At 37.0% G+C, this 25074-nt stretch overlaps 1 protein-coding gene across 1 annotated transcript in view; it reads right to left on the minus strand.

Moving 5' to 3' along the window:
- Positions 1 to 25074, minus strand: part of DPYD (dihydropyrimidine dehydrogenase) — a 926643-nt gene that overhangs the window by 370402 nt on the left and 531167 nt on the right. Inside the window, exon 15 of the mRNA XM_023733350.1 lies at positions 9582 to 9746. Coding sequence (XP_023589118.1) covers positions 9582 to 9746 — 165 coding nt within the window. The remainder of the gene's footprint in view (positions 1 to 9581; positions 9747 to 25074) is intronic.

The following is a 25074-nucleotide window of genomic DNA, read 5'->3' on the forward strand; positions in this document are numbered from 1 at the left end:
AGCTGCCATCTAAGATACTCCACTGGTCTCACCACTTTGGCAGCAAGGGAGAATGAAGAAAACAAGATACAAAGAAAAGATTAGTCCAAAGGACTAATGGACCACAACTACAACGGCCTCCACTAGACTGAGTCCAGTACAAGTAGATGGTGCCCAGCTACCACCACTGACTGCTCTGACTGGGATCATAACAGAGGGTCCCAGATAGAGCTGAAGAAAAGTGTAGAACAAAATTCTACCTCACAAAAAAAGACCAGACTTACTGGTCTGACAGAGACTGGAGAAACCCCAAGAGTACGGCCCCCGGACATCCTTTTAGTTCAGTAATGAAGTCACTCCTGAGGATCACTCTTCAGCCAAATATTAGACAGCCCCATAAAACAAAACAAAACTAATGACGCACAACAGCCCAGCGACAAGGACTAGATGGCAGGAGGGGACAGGAAAGCTGGTAATAGGGAACCCAAGGTTGAGAATGGACAGTGTAGATATGTGGTGTGGTTGTTAACCATTGTCATAAAACAATATGTGTACTAAAAAAAAAAAAAAGATCTTGGAAGATAAACTGATTTTCTGGTTATTATGAATTAGTGTTATGCTAATAACTTTGACATCCAGATGCACCTCATTTAGCGTGGTAGAGTTGAAGGCATCTTAATACCTGTTCTAAGAGGCAAGAAATTTGATCAATAATACTGCGGACTAAGAAAACAGTCCTTGTTTTGGTGGAAGATATTGGCTGCCCAGTGTCATAGAGTCTAGGTAAGGGTGTTGTCGGATAGGGAAGAATGAGGGTAATGATGCAATAAACCTGACAGTTTCTCCTCAAAAAAAAAAAAAGAACAGAGAATGCTTTTAAGTAAATGTCTTAGAAGCTCTAAGGGGAAAATATAAAATTCGTTCCCTATGAAATATACTTCTTTGATCTTCATCAATAAGTATTTCAAGTTTTCTTCACTTTCAGCAAGCAAGGCTATGTCATCTGCATATCTCAGGTTGTTAACGAGTCTTCCAGCAACCCTGATACCACATTGTTCTTCATATAGTCCATCTTCTCTGATTATTTGCTCAGCATTCAGATACAATAGGTATGGTGAAGGGATACAACCCTGACACACACCTTTCCTGATTTTAAACCATGCAGTATCCCCTTGTTCTATTCAAATGACTGCCTCTTGATCTATGTACAGGTTCTTCATGAACACAATTAAGTGTTCTGGAATTCCCATTCTTCACAGTGTTATCCATAATTTGTTACGATCCACACAGTCGAACGCCTTTGCAAAGTCAATAAAACACAGGTAAACATCTTTCTTGTATTCTCCTCTCAGCCAAGATCTGTTGGACATCAGCCATGATATCCCTTGTTCCACATCCTCTTCTGAATCCGGCTTGACTTTCTGGTAGTTCCCTGTTGATGTACTGCTGCAATCATTTTTGAATGATCTTCAGCAAAATTTTACTTATGTGTTAAATTAATGATATTTTTCCACAATTTCCACATTCTGTTGGATCATCTTTCTTTGGAATGGGCACAGATATGGATCTCTTCCAGTTGGCTGGCCAGGTAGCTATCTTCCAAATTTCTTGGCATAGATGAGTGAGCACCTCCAGTGCTGCATCTGTTTGTTGAAGCATCTCAGTTGGTATTCTGTCAGTTCCCGGGGCCTTGTTTTTCGCCAATGCCTTCAGTAAAACTTGGACTTCTTCCTTCAATACCATCAGTTCTTGATCATATGCTATCTCCAGAAATGGTTGAACATTGCCGATTTCTTTTTGCTACAGTGTCTCTGCGTATTCCTTCCATCTTATTTTGATGCTTCCTACATCATTCAGTATTTTTCCTATAGAATCCTTCAAAATTGCAATCCAAAGCTTGAATTTTTTCTTCAGTTCTTTCAGCTTGACAAATCCTGAGTGTGTTCTTTTTTGGTTTTCTAACTCCAGGTCGCTGCACATTTCGTTGTAACACTTTACTCTGTCTTCTCGAATCCCCTTTTGAAATCTTCTGTTCAGTTCTTTTACTTCATCATTTCTTACATTCACTTTAGCACTTACTGATGAAGATCAAAGACTACAGCCTTCAGTATGGATTATACCTCAACATGCAGAAAACAAAAATTCTCACAGCTGGGCCAATAAGAAACATCATGATAAATGGAGAAAATACTGAAGTTGTCAAGGATTTTATTTTACCTGGATCCACAATCAACACTGTCTTAGTCATCTAGTGCTGCTATAACAGAAATACCACAAGTGGATGGCTTTAACAAAGAGAAATTTATTTCTTCACAGTAAGGTAGGCTGAAAGTCCAAATTCACGGGGTCAGCCCCAGGGGAAGGTCTTTCTCTCTCTGTCAGCCTTCTTCTCTTCAGTGTTCCCCCAGACTAGGAGCTTCTCTGCGCAGGGACCCTGGACCAAAGGACACACTCTGCTGCCAGCACTGATTTCTCGATGGTATGAGGTCCCCCTGTCTCTCTGCTCACTTCTCTCTTATATCTCAGGAGATTGCCTCAGGACACAACCCAGTCTTGCAGACTGAGTCCTGCCTTACTAACACAACTGCCACCCATCCTCCCTCATTAGCATCATAGAGGCAGGATTTACAACATATAGGAAAATCACACAATACCAGGAATCATGGCCCAGCCAAACTGCTACACACATTTTTTGTGGGACATAATTCAATCCATGACAAACACCCATGGAACCAGCAGTCAGGAAATCAAATAACACATTGCATTGGGCAAATGTGGTGTAAAAGACCTCTTTAAAGTGTTAAAAAGCAAAGATATCACTTTGACAACTAAGCTGCACCTGACCCAAGCCATGATGTTTTCAATAGCCTCTTATGCATGTGATAGCTGGACAGTGAATAAAGAAGACCAAAGAACAATTGATGCCTTTGGACTATGGTGTTGGTGAGGAATAATGAATATATCATGGACTGGCAGAAGAATGAACAAGTCTGCCTTGGAAGAAGTAAAGCTAGAGTGATCCTTGGAAGTGATAATGGCAAGACTTCATCTCACGTACTTTGTACATGTTATCAGGAGGGACCAGTCATCATGCTTAGTAAGGTACAGGGTCAGCGAAAATGAGCAAGGCCGTCGATGAGATGGATTGACACAGCTGCAACCGTGGGCTCAAACATAACAATTGTGAGGATGATGCAGGAGCAGGCAGTGTTTCTTTGTTATGCATAAGGTCTCTATGAGTGGGAACCAACTCAAGGGCACCTAGCAACAACAACATGAAACATAAATCTTTGAATACTATTCTCTGTAGGGTACAATGTAAAAGGATAAAATGTTTAGTGCCCAAAAAAAAAAAAAAAAAAAAAGGAAGCTGGAGGGGAAAAATATTGTCATCATCAAACCAAAAAGTAAAATAGGATAGTTTGCAACAAAGATAATGAAACACATATAACTGTAGTATCTTATGTGAAAACAATCTTTATATTATCTCCTACTTTTTATCCTTTTTATCAAATAGTGGTGCTTATTCTAAGATTAATTAACAGATTAAACAGGACCTTCAAGATTGAAACACACGGGGTCACCACAACTCCGAATTATTTTGGCATTTCTGGTTTTCAAGATAAAAAAGATACATTTTAGGGGCTTGAGGGAGAAAGTAATTGCTTCAGTTTTTACTTAATCCTTTCTGTCTTTTGGTTTCCCAACCCTTGAGATAATTCATTAGGAATTGAGTTTTCCATAAAAACAGAATATTTACTGATATAAACCAAAACCAAACCAAATCCATTGCCATCGAGTCAATTCAGAATCATAGTGACCCTATAGGACAGAGAACTGCCCCATAGGGTTTCCAAGGAGCGGCTGGTGGATTTGAACTGCTGACCTTTTGGTTAGCAGCTGTAGCTCTTAACCACTATGCCACCAGGGTTTAGAGTAAGAAAATTCAGAATACCTCATTATTATCTGTGGAGTTTCGAACTCAACCAGTGAAGCTGCAGCTTTTGATAATTTGGAAAGAAAAAAGGTAAAAATGTTCTATGGCACAATAAAAGAATGTCACTGAATAATCTGAATTACGATTTGCCCTGGTTTTTTGCAAAGAAGGGAGGCTAGAAAGTAAGTATCTATGAATTCATGAGTGATATTAGAAAATCAGTACTTAAGGTCTGGTGTAAAAAAGGGAACAGGTTCCTGGGAGGTATACTAGCCTTCCTTTTAATACCTGCTTCAGCAGTGTCTGAATGTATTTATAACAAATCAGCATGGGTACGTGTAGAAATGGACAGAAACAGGGATCTGACAAGCCTGGGAACTTCCAGATGGAGCCAAGAAGGAGTCCCTCCTCTACAAGAAATCCCTTAAATTTCTGTTTGTGAATATCCTCTCTGGGCTATGAAGAGAGAACTAAGATAATTCTTGTGCTCTACGAGTTCTGTGATAAGAAAGATGAACTAACTACATGTACTGGTCATTGCTGATCTTAAAACAAATAATTATAGTTGAATCCGTTATTAAATTTTATTTTATTTTTTTAAGCAGGACGAGTGAATAACAAATATCCTCGTATTTCTAATCAGTGGGGCTTAGTTGGAAACCTGGTGATGTAGTGGTGAAGAGCTATGGCTGCTAACCCGAAGGTCAGTAGTTCGAATCCACCAGGCACTCCTTGGAAACTCTATGGGGCAGTTCTACTGTGTCCTATAGGGTTGCTATGAGTTGGAATTGACTTGATGGTAATGGGTTTCGTTTTTGGTTTTTTGGGGCTTAGTTATAAATACTCCAAAGAAAAGGAAGTTTACTTCTGTTGAGACAGCCTTGGTGGAAAGTGTAACAAGACTGTAGGAAGGTTATAGGGTGATGGACCTTCAGGGAATATGCAGAGAACCTGTATGCTTGCAGATACCTTAAGATCTGACTTAGTCCTTCAGCTTTACTTTTTTTCAATGAAGAACTAAAGATAAGGCTATGTTACAGTTCAAACCAACATCCAAATAGAGTCACTGACCTTGTTTTCTATGTTGTTGTTAGGCGCTGTCGAGTCAAACTGACCAAGGTGTTCTAGGCTGTAATCTTTACAGGAGCAGATCACCAGGTCTTTTCTCCCATGGAGCCCCTGGTGGGTTCGAACTGCTGACCTTTTGGTTAGCAGCCAAGTGTTTAACCATTGTGCCACCAGGGCTTCTTTAGACAGTTACATTAATGCAAAGGGATAATACGCTAGCACTAAAGAAAAAATATTGGTTGGTTAATGACAGAACTTCTTTTTCAAATAACAAGATGGTTTTTTCTATTTAAAGAGTCTTAAGAGTGCTCAATATAATTAGCTGATCTGAGTGAGTATAAGAGGACTGTTGTTGTGGTTGCTGTGTGCCGTCAAAATGATTCATAGCAACCCTATGTTAGGATAGGAATAACATATCTTCTTAATTCCTCAGGCTCCTTAGGCGCAAATGGAATACCTCTTCAAGTTGTGATGGAAACTCTTCTAGTCCTAGCGCCATCAGTTTCCACATCTGTAGAATGGGGAAACGTCTGTTTCACTGATAAAATAAAGCCCTTGGCGAAGAGCCTGGCACATATGAAAGGCTCATAGTAAATAGTTCTGATATAGGGGTTTTAAAAATATTTAACGATATATGTCAAGGGTCATAAATAACACTGGTTGTATATGGAGTACAATCAGTTGACCAGCTTTATAAAAAAAAAAAATACACACACATATATACACGTATACATATACACATACATACTTATATACATAAATACACATGTTGTTGTTAGGTGCTGTCTAGTCCGTTGCGACTCATAACGACCCTATGTACAATGGAATGAAACACTATCCAATCCTGCCCAGTCCTCACAATCGTTGTTACTTCAATCCATCTCCTTGAGGGTCTTACTCTTTTGCACTGACCCTCTACTTTACCAAGCATGACTGATGTCTTTCTCTAGGGACTGGACCCTTCTAATAACATGTCCAAAGTAAGCGAGACGAAGTCTCACCATCGATGCTTCTAAGAAGCTTTATGGCTGTACTTCTTCCAGGACAGATTTGTTTGTTTTTCTGGAAGTCCATGGTATATTCAAAATTCTTCACCAACACCATAATTCAAAGGCATCAATTCTTCTTCAGTCCTCCTTATTCATTGCTCAGCTTTTGCAAGCATATGAGGCGATTGAAAATACCATGGTTTGGATCAGGTGTACCTTAGTCCTCAAGGTCACATTTTTGCTTTTTAACACTTTAAAGAGGTCTTTTGCAGGGTTGAGTCATAAAAATCAAAAACCAAACCCTTTGCTGTTGAGTCAATTCTGACTCATAGCGACCCCATGTGACAGAGTAGAACTGTTCTATACAATTCCAAAGCTGTAATCTTTAAGGAAGCAGACTGCAACATTTTTCTCCCGTGGAGCGGCTGGTAGGTTCTAACGGCCGACCTTACAGTTAGCAGCCGAGTGCTTAACCACTGTGCCACCAGGGCTATAATCACACTTTTAAAGCTTTCCGGGTGATTTTTATGTACAACCAGCAATAAGAATCAATGGAGACAGGTTCTAAATCTGAGGTCCACAAACCCCTTGACAGAACACACGGTAGCCATGAACTTGGGTGAAAAAAATTCCCTCTTTATTCCTACTAAAATTTAGCATTTCCTCAGTTAAGACTGCAACAAATGACAGTAGTATTATCAGTACTTGTAACTTTGCACCAACAGACATCACAGAAAATCATCATACAGTTGTTGCAGATATCTCAAGGTATCATTTATGCTCACCTTTACATCAAAATTACAGTAGGTATGAGACCTGTTGCTAGATTGTGCCATTTAAAGCCTTAATAAAGAGTAACACATAGTACTATGTCACATATTTTTAAAAAATATTTTGAAAATGTTATTTTAATATAATGGGAATCTTTTATAATCTGAAAAGACTTTAATGCATTTAAAAACATTACTCTGAAAAGTGGTCCTTAATCTTTACCAAACTGCCAAAGGGGTCCCTGGTCACCAAAAAGAAAAAAGAAAAAAGGTTAAATGCCCTGCATATAGAGGAAAGAACCTTCAGGAGTGTTGATGAAGATCAACTTCTTTGGAGTCATTTTGAACTTACTGTGTGCAACGCTGATCTCTCAGTAATTAACTGAGAAAAGGTTTCAGCAGAAATGAGGTGTACTGTAACAGAACTATATTTACATATCAATTGTTCTTCCTTTATGAATTTTTCTAAAAAAGCCATCATTCCCTTTTCTATCTTCACCAGTTGATTCACTGCTGAATCTCTATCTTTTGCCCAACTCTTACTTTCATTGCCACAAATAATAGAAAATGTCAGTCTCTGCTTGATAATCCAGTGCATTCAGACAAATTAGAGCATGTATTTTTTGGTAAAATTTTTTTCCAAGCCTAAAATATATGATTTGTGAGACTTTTGCAGTGAGAATGAAAGGATTCACTTAAAATCGATCTCTGTAAGCCTTAATTATACAGTACATTCCACAATAAGCATTGCAAAATCTCAGCTGAAGAACAAAAAATCTCTCCGTTTGTCACTACAATGATCAGCGTGCAGTTTAATTCACAGATAAATAAAAGGGAACCTTGAAAGGCAAGCAGAAGTCTAGCATGAGCCTAGTACATACCTAGTATTACTGTGATAGTTAAACAAGTCTTCACGGTATATTTTAGATGATCTTTATATTCAAGTTCTTCCAGCTGTCTCATCTAAATCCCTCTGGTTCATGGTCAACTGGTGTCTACCTTCTCTGAATCAGAGACAGTGGCTGCTGATATTAGCTGACCTATATGTCTCCCCAGCACAGTTTCTTTTTCAGAAAAGTTGGCCTTTGCTTAGAAGCTGCCACAGTGGGTTGAATTATCCAATCCCTGTCATTAAAGGTGGCAGCCACACACTTGAGAATGATGTGGGAAAACTCCAGTGAGAGTGATAATTAAACTTGGAAAATGAAGGGTCACTTTCTTTCCTTCAGCTCATTGGGTTTGGCATCAGAGTAATTCCAAAACAGTGGGGGATATTCTGCTCTCAGCATGGCAATATCTAGGTGCACACACATTATTTCTACGGGATCAAATGGGAATGCTATTTTAATTGTATTTAAAATGTTATCTTTGATATGTTATTTTTGTTGTGTGCTGCCAAGTTGATTCCCACTCACGGCAACCTTATATAGGGAATAAAAATGTTAGAAATTAATTCAAAGAATACAGAAAAGGAAGATGAGTATAATCTAACTGAAGAAGAAATTAGAAAGAAGAAAACCATGCATTGTTTTCTCAGAAGAAAAAGGCAAGCATTATAGAGGAAAATTGTTGCCAGGAAAATTGAAAAGAACGTTTAAATGTGCCTCTTTTTCTATTTGACTGTGGAATCAAAAAGTGAAGGTTTCATCTCAGCTTTCTTATCCATTTATTGTCATTTCTTTGTCATTATTATAACATCTTACTCCTGCTCAAGAGCTCAAGACAAGTCATTGGTGGGAGTTAGTTTATAGGAAAAGGGATTTTTTTTTTTTTAAAGACACATTGAATTATCTAAATACTACTGAAGCAATATTTGGGAAATTATATTGCACACAGTTCTGATGTTGCATTAAAAAGTAATACTGAATTTTTAAGGGCCTGAAATGATATTGCACCATAGGCAGGTATACTACAGAATACTATTATTAGACAAGAGCATAGATACTAAAAGCAAATTTCAAGTTCAAATTCCAGCTTTATCATACATTTGCTGTGTCCAAACCAAACCAAACCCACTGCTGTTGAGTCGATTTCGACTCATAGCAACCCCATAGGACACAGGAGAACTTCCCTGCCCCGTATGGTTTCCAAGGCTGTAATCTTTATGGAAACAAATTGCCACATCTTTCTCTAGAAGAGCAGCTGGTGGGTTTGAACCGCCAACCTTTCGGTTAGCAGCTGAGTGCTTAACCACTGCACCACCAGGGCAGCAACATAAAAATCTACAAAGAAATGCATTCTATGGTGTCACTGGGGTTGCTATGAGTCGAAACTGACTCAATGGCACCTAACAACAACAACAAGCCTAATTTTACTGTAATATTTGTACATGGTTCTTTAAAAATAAAAAAAATTTAAAAAAGATTTTATAAATGATATTTGACTCATTTAGAATACAAGTGTTAAAATTATTTGGTAAATTATTTCCTACTTAAAAAAAAAAAAACTCTTAGAAGATATTCTGCCTCAGGTTTATATTTAAAATGATTTATAGCTTGCAATTTCTTCCTGAGGTCATCGCCTTCATAAATACTAGCCACATATGGTGAAAACCAATGCAATAAAATGAGTATTTCATTTCTTTTCCTTCTGCTTATGTAGATACTTCTTCTATCTACATGGCACCCATTTATAACAAAGCCTGGCATTGTATAGATTTTCATGAGCTCTTGAGCTTTTCTTTCTTTTTTTTATCTTCTATGCAGCAAAGCAACTGGCAGATTCTTTAATAAAATATATTATACACATTAATATTTATAAGCCTATGAATTGGATGTTTAAATAAACATTCACCAACTTACGCCAATTCTCTTGTTTTAGACGTTAAATCACACTTACATTGTCTGGAAAGTCAGCCTTTAGTTCGGTGACACTTTGACACCAATATGCAGCCGTTTTCTCACTGATGAGCTCAATATTCAGGAAAGAGCTTTGTCCAGGGCCATACATGGGGCCAGAGGTGGTCCCTCGGATGATTCTGGGTGAAACATTAGTCACAATGTCCTGATGAAAGAATAGAGATATTAGGTCTCCGTTTGACAAAGAAAAACTATGATCTTTATTATATACTTATTTCCGTTGGACAATATTTTACCAAATCCTTTCTCATATGTTTACAGAATAATTTTTTAGTACATTTTAGATTACAGTTGAACATGAACTACTTCGAAATGAAAGGGCAAAATAAAATATCTGTTAGGTTTAGTTACTTTTTTGTAATTCTAGGTTTAGCATAGTGAAAAAATAAAAATATTTAAATTCATTTACACTGGTTTGGGGCATAAATATTTTAATTTGTTTGCAATTAAGTAATAAATAAAAACATGATAGGTAAATTGCAATAATATTATTTCACTCTATTAAATCTAAGAATCTCTAATTTCATTTTAACTCCAATAAGAGTTAATGTTTGTAAAATATACATATATATTTGCTAAAAACTAATTCCAATGTAAATCAGCTAGATATTAGTACTACTGGCTTATCAAACTTTAACACAAACACTAACAAAGTAACTGCATCAAATTACCGATCTCATTGTAACTGTAAATTCATATTCAGTGAGAAGAAAGTCACTTTTCCCAAGGCAGAAATGAGAATATCAGTAACTTCCTGATAACTATAAACAGTAAACAGTAAAATCAACTTGCTTGTTAAATGTAATTAACAATCTACAACAGCTTCTAAAGCTGTATTCTAAAGCTGTATTAACAAAGAAGAGTAACATTCTTACATTACTTAAAACTAAAAAGAAACAAAGAAGGAAAATGTTTCTTTTGCCAACTTCCAATTACAATTAATTTTGAGTAAAGGTCATTTAGTTAAGGATTTATCAGAATTAGTCATTTAAGTACCCCTCCTCACCATCTTGTCACTTTTAGTGAGATAACATGAACCCCCATTAGTATATAGCAATTAAGGTCAATTTACATATTTTAATTAAGAACCACCCCATATAAAACAATTAGTGTAATAGGCATACTAACTGGATTTCATAACATTTGGACGTTTTTCCAACTAGATAGACAGGAAACCTTAATTAGCATTAATTAGTGCTGATCTGCATATGTTTGATAAGGCATACCCTTGCCACAAAAGATTATTTATTCCTGAATCTGCCAAGTGCTACAGTTGCAGAGGATAAAAGGACTTTTCTTCACATTGCATGTTAATTTCTAGTAATTTACATTCACTTTTACATTCGAATTAGTATATTATAAAATAAAGGGTATAAATGTTATAATAAGCCTCCTTAAATATGTACATTTTTACTTATAGGAATCATGTCGGTTAATTTTTTACTAATTAAGCCATTCTGTTTCTATTGTAATCGTGCATAACATCGACAGCCTTACTCTGATTTGCTATTGTGAAACCATGTTACACAATCTTAATGGGTAAAGTGACAAGTAGATTCACTCCAGGAAGCACAAGCCTTGTGGGTCAAATTTCCATCTTGGCAAATGCTTAAAGAAGTGTTGTGCATCCCAGCAGGTGGCTTCTCTGTAGTTCACCCTGTATGTTCCCTGATGCTGTCAGAAACTGAGAAGATAATTCCAGAACATTTTCACCCCAATGAGGCTGATTTTCTTCCACATTCCAATTTTCAAGAGCCACACTCTTTAGTTGTGAAGCCTTCCTTCTCCTCTGCTCTACCCTGTACTTGAAACACACCTCAATCAGATAGACAGTCAAACCGACGTAACCGGTTGTGTTCTGCACTGGATAGCTTGGCCAAAGAAGTGAGGAGCGCCCGTTCAGTTGACCAAAATTTGTGTCCAGGCACTGGGAAGAATCCACAAAAGAAGGGGCACCTTTTGAAAATTACCGTTCTGTAATTTACTGGCCTAGAAGAGGCACCTCCTGCTCATTCGGCACAATTGGCATATGTCTTAGCAGCGTCCCTGCCTCTGCCCATTCTTCAGGTCTTAGCTTAGACTTCAGTCCCTTTGGGAAGCCTCTCTGACCTCTCCAACTCCATCAAGTCTTAGTAAGATGTTCTGACTCATGCACCATAGTAATGCATACTTTAGGCACATGACCTTATCACCCTGCATTGTGATTGTCGACTGTAAACAGAAAGAGGCACTCGTGTCAGGCGTCAGAATGACAGGGCTAACATGTATTCCTAGGAAGCAAAAGGTCAGTATGTAAGCCATTTGTTCATGGGAAGAATGTGTCAAGGTGTAAACAATTTGTTTACAGGAAAAACGTGTTCATGACTGCAGTCATGTATAACCAGACTGGCTGGCACTTCTCATCTAGGTGGTAACTCACTCCCTCCTAGCCAAGTGGCTGACCTTTACATTTCAAAGGACTTCAAGCTGAAGCAGATCTTAATCTATAATTAACCCCCTAGCTTTCCCTTGTTCTGTATGCATACAGACAGCTCTCTCTGCTTGAGAAATCAGGAAGGATCAGTCCCTGGAGAAGGACATCATGACTGGTAAAGTAGAGAGTCAGCACAAAAGAGGAAGACCCTCAATGAGATGCATTGACACAGTGGCTGCAACAATGGGTTCAGGCAAAGCAAAAATTGTGAGGATGGTGCAGGATGAGGCAGTGTTTCATTCTGTTGTGGACAGGGTCACTATGAGTCGGAACCGACTGGATGGCACCTAACAACAACAACTCTGCCTGAATGCTGGAGTGCTTTGTATTTTTACTTAGGGCAGCCCAGCTCAGGCTGTATTATTCCTCAATAAAATTCCTTTTCTTTCAATCCCAACAGAGTTTGGGATTTTCGTTTCTGAAACTACATTCTTGTCTGTACCTTCCACTAATATGTAAGATTTGAGAAGGAAAAAACTATATCTTGTTGCTATTTTATGCCCTGCTTGTAGCCAGGCATTTAGTAGAGCACTCAAGCAATGTTTCTTAAAGGAGCCTGGGCTAAAACCCTAGGCACTAGAATAAGACTTGTCCACAGGCTCAGGAATTACAAGGTATTGATTGCTGGTTCCATTCTGTTCCTGAACAGGCAAGTGGGTTTGAGCTCATATTCAAATTTCAGGCACTTGAATTATGCCTGGATCCTTTCCTACTAATCCATTCCTCTAAACTGGGGTCCTTACTTGTTCCTCTCAATTACTCAGGTAGCTCTACTTTAGTACCCCCCATTACTCTACTCCTCCCTGATCCCAGCCTGCTGTACAGTCTCCAGGACAGTGAATTCGTCACACAGTGGCTTCTAAGACCTTCTGGTTGCTGGCATTAAGTTGCTGGGTATTTCAAACCTATAGAACCCAAGTAGAATGGCCCCATTCAGATACAACTCACCTCTTAGACATTTGTTTAGGGGGTGGAGGTAGATGTGAATTCTTAACCTGGTCCATGGTAATCTAGGGATCTTCTAGATGATGAGCCTATCTTAGCCAACTATTGTTAGGCCCTAGGCTCACCTCTTCACACTATGTGTAGGCTTTGTAGACATTTCTTTTTTTTTTTTTTTTTTCCTGTGGCTCTGTGATCCCGAGCAAGTCAGCTCACCTGTCTTGGTCTCAGTTTCCCCATCTGTTTTTTTTTTTTTTTGTAATTTTTTTTTTAAATTGTGCTTTAGGTGAAAGTTTACAGCTCAAGTTAATTTCACATACAAAAATTTATACACATATTGTTATGTGACTTTAGTTGCAATACCCACAACGTGATAGCACACTCCCCCTTTCCACCCCAGGTTTCTTGTATCCATTCAACCAGTTCCTGTCCCTTCCTGCCTTCTCATCCTGCCTCCGGACAGGAGCCGCCCATTTGGTCTTGTGTATCCGACTGAACTAAGAAGCACACTCCTCACAAGTATTGTTTTTTGTTTTATAGTCCAGTCTAATCTTTTTCTGAAGAGTGGGCTTTAGGAATGGTTTTAGTTCTGGGTTAACAGAGCATCCAAGGGCCATAGTTTTGGGGGTTCTTCCAGTCTCTTTCAGATCATTAAGTCTGGTGTTTTTATGTGAATTTGTGTTCTGCTCTGAACTTCTCTCCTGCTTTGTCTGGGACTCTCAGATGTGTTCCCTGTCAGGGCAATCATGGTGGTAGCTGAGCACCATCTAGTTCTTCTGGTCTCAGCTGGTGGAGTCTCTGGTTTATGCGGACTTTTTGTCTCTTGGGCTACTATTTTCCTTGTGTCTTTGGTGTGACATTTCTTAATACAATAAAATAAAAAAGACACAGAAGAGAGTTGCACGTATGTGGAATATGGAAACACCCCATTGTCCAGGAATTGTAAGCCATATGGTATTTACAGAAACTCTTCTATAATAGTCAGGCCAGCAACCCACAAGAGCCAAAAGGTCAATAAGCTGACAAGATTTAATTAGAGGATAGCCAATAAGATGTATTTGCTTAAAATGTTCCTCCTTAGCAATTCCTTAAAAGGAGCCCTGGTGCTGCAGTGGTTAAGTGCTGGCTGCTAACCGAAAGGTCAGCGGTTGGAAACCACCAGCAATTCTGTGGGAGAAAGATGTGGCAATCTGCTTCCGTAAAGATTACAGCTTAGAAAACCTATGGGACAGTTCTATTCTGTCCTATAGGGTCACTATGAGTCAAAATCGACTCGATGGCAACAGGTTTTTATTTAGTGATACCTTAAAATGTAAAATTCCACCATTAGAGATTTAACCTTTCTGTATCATGAGTTAAGTTTATTGTCAATGTGGAAGTTTTTTTTTTAAATTTTTCTCTTCTATAATACTATGTTAAACTGTAAATATTCCATGGGAGAATTATCAACTAACTCCTTGATCAAGATAATGAAGAGGAAGCACATGAGAAATTTCATCTACTTTTTGATAGAGAATGTTTACTCTTTTATGCACTTTATGATAGGGAAGTTTTCTTAAAACATCAATTTTCTATTTCCTTAACTCAGGCAAAGAAAAAAGATCATTGTAACTGCTCAAATTACAGACACCTACTGTGTAGAACTTGTCAACTATCAGTGACATACTTGTTACCATCATAAAAAAAAAAATCCATTGCTGTTGAGTCAATTCCAACTCCTAGCAATCCTATAGGACAGAGTAGAACTGCACCATAGGGTTTCCAAGGAGCAGCTGGTGGATTCAAACCACCGACCTTTTCATTAGCAGCCGAGCTCTTAACCACTACGCCACCAGGACTCCATCATAGCAATTCAAAAATTCAAACTATTTCAAATACCAAAATTCCAGTATAGTCACACATTGATAAAGCAGTAATATAAATTTTATTCTAAGTTTTCTTTCCCAAATTCAGTCATGTTTGCTACTACTTTACCCAAATCCTTCTCTGCTGACTTAAGACTTTTTGAAATTTTTAAATTAAGTGAAAGATGAATGAAAACTTGGATAAAACCAGTTATCCTTGGTTATATTATTAGAAGTTAAAGCTTCAATAATTGGGCAATAACTTACTAAATCTTTTGACCTGGGAACAGAATTTGAGTATGATTATATAAGAGAATATTTTGCTTTAATATTTAATAGCTAAATCATATTAGCATTGCTTAAGGGAGTTAACATAACAAATTAAACATTTTCAAAAATGGTTAGGATAGATAAGAGTTCATTCTATATAGTAAAAAATGTGAATTATCATAGCTCTAATATCCTATGCATTAACAATATTCAGAATTTTGAAAATAGATGTTTATAGTTAAGGAAGTGTTAAGTGGTATCTCTGCTTTACGTGGTATTCTAACTACCATTATAAAATTGAATGCTAGTGACCTCTTAACATTTGAAGCAATGATAGTGATTTTTCAGCATTACTAAAGAGATTTAAATGGTAAACAGACTGATCACACTTGTTTGTTAAAGTTCATTTACAAGACCGCTCTAATCCTAAAAAGCTGTAGTGTTTCCATGGTTACAATTGGATTAAGATAGTCACAAGGGCCTCAATGGATAGAAAAGAAGGAAAGTTTGTAGAGATGTCTTCATAAGAGACTGGAAAAATAAGCGGGATCCAAGAAAATTGGATGAAAATGAAATGTACAATTTGCAGAGTAAAACACAGCTACACATACCACCATGAATGGATTTTAGAAACATAGTGTCGAGTGAACAATATATAGAATATGATACCTAAACCAAGCAAAATAAAATAACACATTGTTCAGTGGTACATAGTTTTGTGATAAAATTATAAACACAAATAAAGGAATGACTAAAAATAATTTAGAATTGTGGTAAGTAGATAGCTGGGGTGGGGGAGTTAGGGATGAGGGAACAAAGAGGGCTTTTTAAAAGGATTAGTGATATATACTTTTAAAAAGGCTTTATTTCTGAACTGTAGAAGCATATGGTAGGTACACCGTGAAATTTGTTCAGTGAGCTAAATGGTACTATAATACATCTTGGTATAAGTTTTATCAGTCTACCTGAAAACCAAAATCTCAGAGATATTTGTACCTTTTTTAAGTTCCAAGCTTTTGCATGACTTTTTTTGTTTTTAGCAGACATCTTTTAATTATTTGGCTTCATATGCTAAGATTTCAAAATTCAAATGCATTTCAGAACAAACTGTCTTCTGAAATCTATGAGTTTCTTCATAAGTAGGATTTAACTATGCTTTATTCCATAAAAGAGGAGAATCATTTGTCGAACATATATCTTCTTACATAATATGATTCCATCATTATAAATCTGACACACTGCTATCCTGGGAATAGCAAAAAGTAAAATAAAATTCAACAGTGGCCCAGTTTCCAATGCAACTCTGCTATTATGAAAGAATTCTCTAACATTTTATTTTTTTCATGCAATAAATATATTAAAATTTGATTCCTCCCCAAAATAAACTTTATAATGGACAGAATAATATCTAGTTGGTTGTTTTGTGGAAATGGATAGGATGAATATTTGCTCTCAATATATCAATTTTTTCATCCAAGTGTCTTATATAAAGATAGCACTTAAAACCTGAATTAGTGACAATTCACCACCTACAGAATTCCTCCATTTGCAATCAAGAACTTTAAATCTGTCTATCCACATGGAAAAAAAACAGTCAGCAAGAATAGAAATGATATTCTAGAAATACAAAATAAGCTATCAGAGAAGTTGCGGAATTTTAAGTTGCAGAGACAATAATAATTTAGGTTTTGATAGTACAGATATTTCATATCCATCATCTCATTTGATTTTCACAACTTTATCATTATGCTATTAATGATACAACAGAGGCTTAAAGAAATTAAAGTGACTTGTTTATGGTTGCACAGCTAGTTCGAATTAGAGATTAGACTAGAATCTGGGTGGCTTAACATGATATAAATAATAATAATAATAATTTAGTGGCCTCTTGACATTTGATGTAATAATTAGAACCGAAATTAGTTGCAAGAAAGAGAAATCACTTTGAACAAGTTACCAAAAAGAAAAAGAAAGTGGGTGTGGTGGAGTGTATTTACTTTAAGGATAAGTAGTGTTTCACATATACAAGGGAGGAAATGCAGCTTCATCTCAGTCAAGAATGTTTCTCTGACTCCTCTCTTCGCTTCTGTTTACATTTCTGTTTCATTTTTCTCTCTTTTTACAAAGGGTTGCCTCTGTCTTAGTTCACATAATGGAACATAGCCTCCGCCTGGTCCCAGATTCATAAATTACAGGTACAATGACCCAAAAAACTGATAATCTCTCCATCCTAATTTTAACCCCAGGTGGTAGAGACTCCAGTGAGCTTAAATTGGGTTTAGACCCCCGGTCTAATGAAATATGTCTACTATAGTAGGATTACCATATTTTTCACAAATAATGCACCCATGTAAATAACATGCTCGCATAAATAATGCACAGAGTGCCTAGGAAAATAATGTGCAAGGGGGTTGCACAGTTAGCAAAAAAAATTAACATGTGCATTATTTGTGTAAAAATATGGCAATTAGGATTCACATAGATGCTAGAGGGTCCACTCATGTAAACAAAGATGGAGTGATTAGGAACTGGGCAGATATTCTGGGAGAAGTCTACTCTACCAGGATTCAACTATGTAGGTTCACCTTAGAAAGCTTGGAAGAAAACATAATATGGACACAGATAAAGTATAAATAATAGGAAAATGACTGTAAAACAGAAAAATAATTATTGACTGAAATGAAAACTCTCCATAGTGTTGACTCAGCCATGATAATCCATTTCCCATTGTGTGGTCCATAACCTTGCAAGATCAAAGTTCTAAGAAACCTTTGAAATCCTCATGTTTTAGTTTTAGACTATGTTGGGAATCCTGACATTTCAAGGCATTGGTGTGGTAAAGACTATGAACACAAAATGGCATCTCACAATCTCAGTCATGGGCTGGACAAACGGACTGAACAGAGACCTTATATGAGAAGAGCGAGATAGTAGAAGTAGTAGGAAAGAAACAACAAATAACAGTAACAACAAAACACTGGGTTGTAGACTGAAAGCCAAGGAATTTAACCCACATGATTTCAGAGCTCACCCTGCGCCAACCATCCCTCACCTCCTGGATAGTGTCAAATATCTAAAGAATTTGCTGTCTTACGCAGAAGGCAGAAATATGGAGCATAACTTTCTGAATTTTATATATGTGTGACTGGTAAAATACTAAGTCACAGTCTTATGTAGCCTTTTGTTATTCCTCTTGCCCTTTGTATAATGTGCTCATAACTAGTAAACCAGACACTAAAAGGTGATTACTTTTTCTCTTTGATCTCCTCTGTCAAAATGAGTAATTATGAGTATGTCACAGACAGGCTGTAGGATATCAAATGAAATAATATAGCACATACCTGACATGTCATATCTGATAAATAAATATTTATTCATGCATCAGCTCACCAGTTTAGGAAATCATAAAAAGAGAAGTCATGAAAGTTTAGGCTACTGGCTCTAACTAGCGCATGGGATGAAGTTGAGAAAGCAAGAGAAATGAAGATCCCAAGATTGCAGAAAGTTGGGTCAGACTGTAGAGTGCTTTGAATGACTGTTTTAAGGAGTTCAAACTTTTTTTCTGCAGACTTCGAGAATCCATTGTGTTCTGTCTCCTATTCAAGTTATTAATACCAATAGCTCACAGCAGCTGTGCACTCACAGAGATAAGTTTTACAAGAAACAGATGAAGAGCTTTCTCAGCGCCGATATCAGATGGATTAGAACGTGATTAATCAACAGACAGACTGATTAAATTATTGGGTTCACTGTTTAGATAAGAGGTTTTGCATACACTCTGCCAAACTGTAATTAACTTAGAAATTTTTGTTGGCCTGCTTATAAGATGATCATGTGACATGCTTTGAAGAAATCTTTTAAGGCCCAAAATAGCAGCTGTGAAGGTGTAAGCATGAGTCTGTTCTAATAATTATTAAGCATCTTCAAGTATTAGAGCAGAATTTTCATTGAAAATAATATTTTTTTAAAAAAACTTTACTTTTTATAAAACTTGTATAAGTCCCCTGCTCCTACTCAAGAAGTCACTGAAAAGGAAATGGTTTTCATTTAAGTAAAGAAGTATCTAAAAGAATCAGATGGGAGTTTTCCATTTCTGCAATATGATGAACAAGATATTAAGAGGAAACCCCTCTCATATACCATTTTTAAAAATGTTGGACAGGACATGAAAAAAAAAAGAAGATGTATTGGTGTCAAAGTAAGGAAATTCTTCAGAGATCTGAAATAATAACACAGCAGGGACACGCAAGGGAACAGTAGCTATAGGGTGGTGGTTGCCCTCAAGGTTTCTGCCAATTCCTGGTGGCCTAAAGAATAGGCTCTATTGGCTTATAAACACCTGACATCCTGAGACAGCGATCAAAGCCAGGCACCTTCATGATGGTAGGTAGAGTAGAAACCTCCACATTAAGCTGGACCAAAAAGAAAAAAAAGATAATATCAATTTGTGAACTAGACCTAGAGGTCAGTGGTAGGGTATGAGTCCATTTCAGTCTTAATTATGGATGAAAGAGAACATAAGTCTCCTCTAACACTTCAAACATGTGTGGGCATCAAACCCTTAAATTAAAATTTGATTTAAAAGTGACTCTAGGTCATGGTGTCCTTACGTATGTAATAGCAGCAATCTCAAATCCTCTCTGGAAGGTTGCACATTAACCCAGATCTCAAAAAATTCCCATAGATAAATTTTCAAGGAACATGAGCTCACAATAGGAAAAAAAAAACACTAAAAAATTAGAAAACAAGATATCCTAAGTGGCAGTCAGTAGTAAGAAAAAGCTACAAAATCAAAGCCACAAAAAATGCAGTGTGATGATTAACTGTATGTCAACTTGGATAGCCTATTGTGCCCAGCTGTTTGGTCAAACACTAGTCTGGATGTTACTGTGAAAGTATTTCGTAGAAGTGATTGACATTTATAATTAGCTGACTTTAAGTAAAGGAGATTACCCTCAATAAAATGTGCATGAGCCTCATCCAGTCAGTTGAAGGTCTTAAGAACAAAAGTTAAGGCTTCTGGAGAAAGAAGGAATTCTGTCTCAAGACTGTAACATAAAAATTCTGCCAAAGTTTCCATCTTGTCGGCCTGTCCTACAGATTTCAGACTGAAGACTGCAATATCAACAGTTTCCTGAATTTCCAGCCTGTCAACCTGTCCTGCAGATTACAGATTTGCCAGTGCTTCAAAATCACTTGATGCAATTTCTTAAAATCAGTCAATCTCCCTCTTCCTCTTTCCTTCTTTTTTCTCTCACTCTCTCTCCCCTCATACTTTCTCTCTCTCTGTGTATACATATACATGTGATTGCTGTGTGCCATCGAATACATTCCAACACACAATGCCCCATAGGGTTTCCCAAACTGTAATCTTTATGGAAGCAGATTGCCAGGTCTTTTGTCCCAGGGAATGGCTGGTGGGTTCGAACTACCAACCCTTCTGTTAGCAGTCGAGCACTTAATGATTGCACAACCAGGGCTCCTTAGATATATTTGTATATATACATACACAGATATATCTCTATATCTACATATAGCTATATAGCTATGCATCTATCTATGTATCTATGTATCTAACATCTATCTATAGGGTTCAATTGTGTCCCCCTAAAATACATGTTGGTATACTAAACCCTATACCTGTGGCTGTAATCCCATTTGGGAATAGGGTTTTCTTTGTTATGTTAATGAGGTCATATCAGTGTAGTGTGTGTCCTAAACCTAATCTGTAGCTGGGGTTATAGAAACTGACATAAAGATCTTCTCCCAGAGCCAACAGAGAGAGAGCCTTCCCCTACAGCTGGTGCCCTGAATTCAGACTTCTAGCCTCCTAAATCGTGAGAAAATAAATAAATTTCTATTCTTTAACATCACCCATTTATGGTATTTGTTATAGCAACACTAAGAAACTAAGATAATACATATGTATATATGTATACATACCGTATTTTTACACAAATAATATGCGCCTTCTGCTTTTGTTTGCTGGCCAAGCCCTACTCCCACCCCAGAGAGGTATTTTCATAAGATCGCTATGCTTTTTTTTTTTTTTACAGCAACACCTGGAAGAAGATTGGCATTGTGGCACTTATGAGGGTGTCTTGCAGGGGACAGCATGTCAGACAAACACAGAAGGCATGTGTTAAATGCATAAAAATACAGTATATTCAGACATATACAGGTATTAAATATATGATATATGTGTGTGTGTATATATATATATAATTGGTTCTGCATCTCTGGAGAACTCTGATACATGCAGATAGTGGGATTATCAGATATAGACTACAAAATGAATGTTTAATATGTTTAAAAAATAAGAGAGACTTGAATGTATAATCAAGAAAAATAAATTCAAAACTTACTGTGCAGATTTACAATATAACCAAACAGAATTTCTAACATATAATAACTGGAAAAAAGAAAAAAAAAAAGAAGAACTCTAATAATTGAGTTAAACAGGATATTAGATATAGCTGAAGAGAATTAGTCCACTGGATGATACATTTGGGAAAATTACATGAAAGGTAGTACAGACAAATGAGACATAAAACATGATAGGGAGGGTAAGGGATATGGAGGACAGAATGAGAATGTAAAGGAGAAATCTAATTGGAGTTCTCAAGAAGATAATGCTGAAACTCAAGAGAAGCAATTATTTCAATAGATATTGTCAGAGAATTTAACAGAATTGACGAGAGACCCCCATCCTCAGATGCAGGGAGACCAATAAACTCAAGAATTAAAAAAAAAAAAAAAAGATACCCAGCTATCTTGTAGTAAATAATAATAAAAAACAAACTTGTTGTCCTTGAGTCGATTCTGACTCCTAGCGACCCTATAGGACAGAGTAGAACTGTCCCCTAGGGTTGCTAAGGCTGTAAATCTTTATGGAAGCAGACTGTCACATCTTTCTTCCGTGTAATGGCTGGTGGATTCGAAACACGGATCTTTTGGTTAGCAGCCAAGTGCTTTAACCACTGCACCATCAAGGTTTCTGCCCATTGATTAGAATGGCAAAAGGTTAGTCATCTATAAAAGTAGGAAATATTTAACACAGAGACATTTCAGATTGGACATGCAACTGTTTTTGCCCATAACACAAATTCATAATTTAGCGGTAATCTCAAACTCGTATTAAAATTAGTTCAGACAATATACATTATGCTTTGAGTATCTTGAGGAGTCCTCTCTACCAATATCCAAACTGACTAAAAAAGGAAGGTGCTTTATGAAGGACAAAAAATAATTAATTATGCCAACAAGCTTTGAAACCATTAGCTGAAGAAAAATCATTCATCTGAGCAAATATACAAAGTCAAACTCCTCCAAATGTAAGTTAAGCAGCCATGATATTTAATAATTAAAATAATAAAATTTAAAGTCTGTTTTCTCATGATTCTAACACCCCTACTCGATAGCATTCTTTCAGATATTAGGCCATAAAGATGCTTGTATTATAATTATAAAACACCACTTAAAAAATGTATTATGTCCTACAGCACTTAGCCTTGACAAACAATTACTGGATATCACATTCAACTGAATACAAAAAGCCATCTTTATCATAGGGTTAAAATTAGCCTTGGAACAATAAATGCTTTCAAAGCTATTCTAAACTCCAAACAGCTTTGCACCAGTCTCTTTTGAGGAAATGCAAACAAGTAAACTGAAGGACATTTGAAAAACTTCTTGTCAGTATCCTCCAAATTCTTTTCAAGTTTTATTTTTTAGTTTATAAGAAATAACCGTGTAACATCTAAAAGGTGATCAGTATGGCTTTGTAAGGAAAGGTTTTACAAATGAAAAGAAAAACAAAACATAAATAACCAAGCAAACAAACAAAAAACCTGTAATTCTGGACTTTAGAATGTATTGTTCATAGTAGGGCCCTATTTTTGCACTTTGGATATCTAATACAATATAATTAAAAAACAGTCTCAAGTTTTGAGCCACATGATTATCTTAAGAACAAGTACTTGGAAAGATCCCTTTAAGAAAAGAAGCTATTTTAACTACCAGGGCCACCAGTATTCTTGTAGAAAAAAAATTGGAATGACAAAGTATTTGTTTCATAGAGAAGAGACATCGGGGATAGATGAGGAGTTTGGTGCCGAAGCCATCTTGGACAAGCACCGAACACATCCTACTTTTGGTGATTCACTATGTGCATAAGCATATCAAAGGCCTTGAGATATCAGCTCTAGAAACCCACCTGTCTAACTTTCTATAACGATTGATTTCACAAACTTATTAGACTCTGAAACTTTTTTTCATGTTTTACTAAGTAATATCTCATAGGACATTACTCCCCCACACATCTGTCAGTTTGTCGTGCTGTGAGGGCTTACGTGTTGCTGTGACACTGGAAGCTATGCCACTGGTATTTCAAATACCAGCAGGGTCACCCATGGTGGACAGGTTTCAGCTGAACTTCTAGACTAAGACAGACTAGGAAGATCGAAGAAGAACTGATGTCTTCGAATTACGGTGTTGGCAAAGAATATTGAATATACCATAGACTGCTGGAAGAACAAATAAATCTACCTTAGAAGAAGTACAGCCAGAATGCTCCTTAGAAGCAAGGATGGCGAGACTTTGTCTCACATACTTTGGACATGTTATCAGGAGGGACCAGTCCCTGGAGAAGGACATCGTGCTTGATAAAGTAGAGGGTCAGCTAAAAAGCGGAAGACCCTCAATGAGATGGATTGATACAGTGGCTGCAACAATGGGCTTAAGCATAATGACGATTGGGAGGATGGCACAGGACTGGGCAGCATTTCATTCTGTTGTACATAGGGTTGCTATGAGTCAGAACCAACTCAAGGGCACCTGACAACAACAACAACCAGGACATGACTATCATACACTATTGTATTATCCAGTACAGTATGCTATTGCATAGGGCAGTGATCTCCAAAAGTTTTTGAGTATTACCCTATGAACAAAGGCAAACTTTTTAGAATGCGTCCCCAAATGAAACATTTACAGAAAATAGAAATCAGAAAAAAGGGAGGCAAAAGTAAAATAAATAGATATGTGCATAGTTTCTTATCCCAATGCTTTAGAAATCTCTGAACGTACAACAGAAGGAGAGCACTGATCTATCCAGAGTGCAAAAAGAAGAGGGACATGTCCAAAAAGGAAGCTAAAAATCTGCCTTAAAAATTGCAGGAAGATTATCCAGAGAAGGAGTGAGCAAACTTCTATTGTAAAGAGTCAGATAATAAATATTTTAGGAATTGTGGACTAAATGATCTCTCTCACAACTACTAGACTCTGTCATTGTCACAGGAAAGCAGCCATAGACAAAACTTAAATGAGTGAGTGTAGCTTCGTTCCAATGAAACTTTATCTATAGACACTGAAATCTGAATTTCATAGAATTTTCACATTTCACAAATATTATTCTTCTTTTGATTTTTTTCCCAGTCATTTAAAAAAATGTGAAAATGTTTTCAGCTCATCAGCTGTACAAAAACAGGCAGGCAGCCACGTTTGGCCCATGGGCTGTAGTTTTGGGACCATTTTTCCCAGGTGTCAAGGGGCAGATTAAAGAGGAAAGCCAAGAATGACTAAAGAGGGTGAGTTAAAAACACTATTTTTATTTTCCTACCAAGTCTCAAGGGTGGAAGCTGAATGATTAATTAAAGATGGTTCTGTTTCTTAAGATTTAGCAGGAGTTTAGAAAACCAAAACGAAACCAGTTACCGTGGAGCCAGTTCCGACAGTGACTGTATAGGACAGAGTAGAACTGTCCCAGAGGGTTTCTAAGGCTGTAATCTTTATGGGGAGCCCTAGTAGTGCAGTGGTTAAGAGCTTGCGCTGCTAATCAAAATGCTGGCAGTTTCAATCCACCAGATGCTCCCTGAAAACTCTATGGGGCAGTTCCACTGTCCTAAAGGGTCTCTATGAGTTGGAACTGTCTCGATGGCAATGTT

Source organism: Trichechus manatus, unplaced genomic scaffold, assembly GCF_000243295.1.
Source record: "Trichechus manatus latirostris isolate Lorelei unplaced genomic scaffold, TriManLat1.0 scaffold00058, whole genome shotgun sequence".
In the NCBI taxonomy this organism is placed as follows: Eukaryota; Metazoa; Chordata; class Mammalia; order Sirenia; family Trichechidae; genus Trichechus; species Trichechus manatus.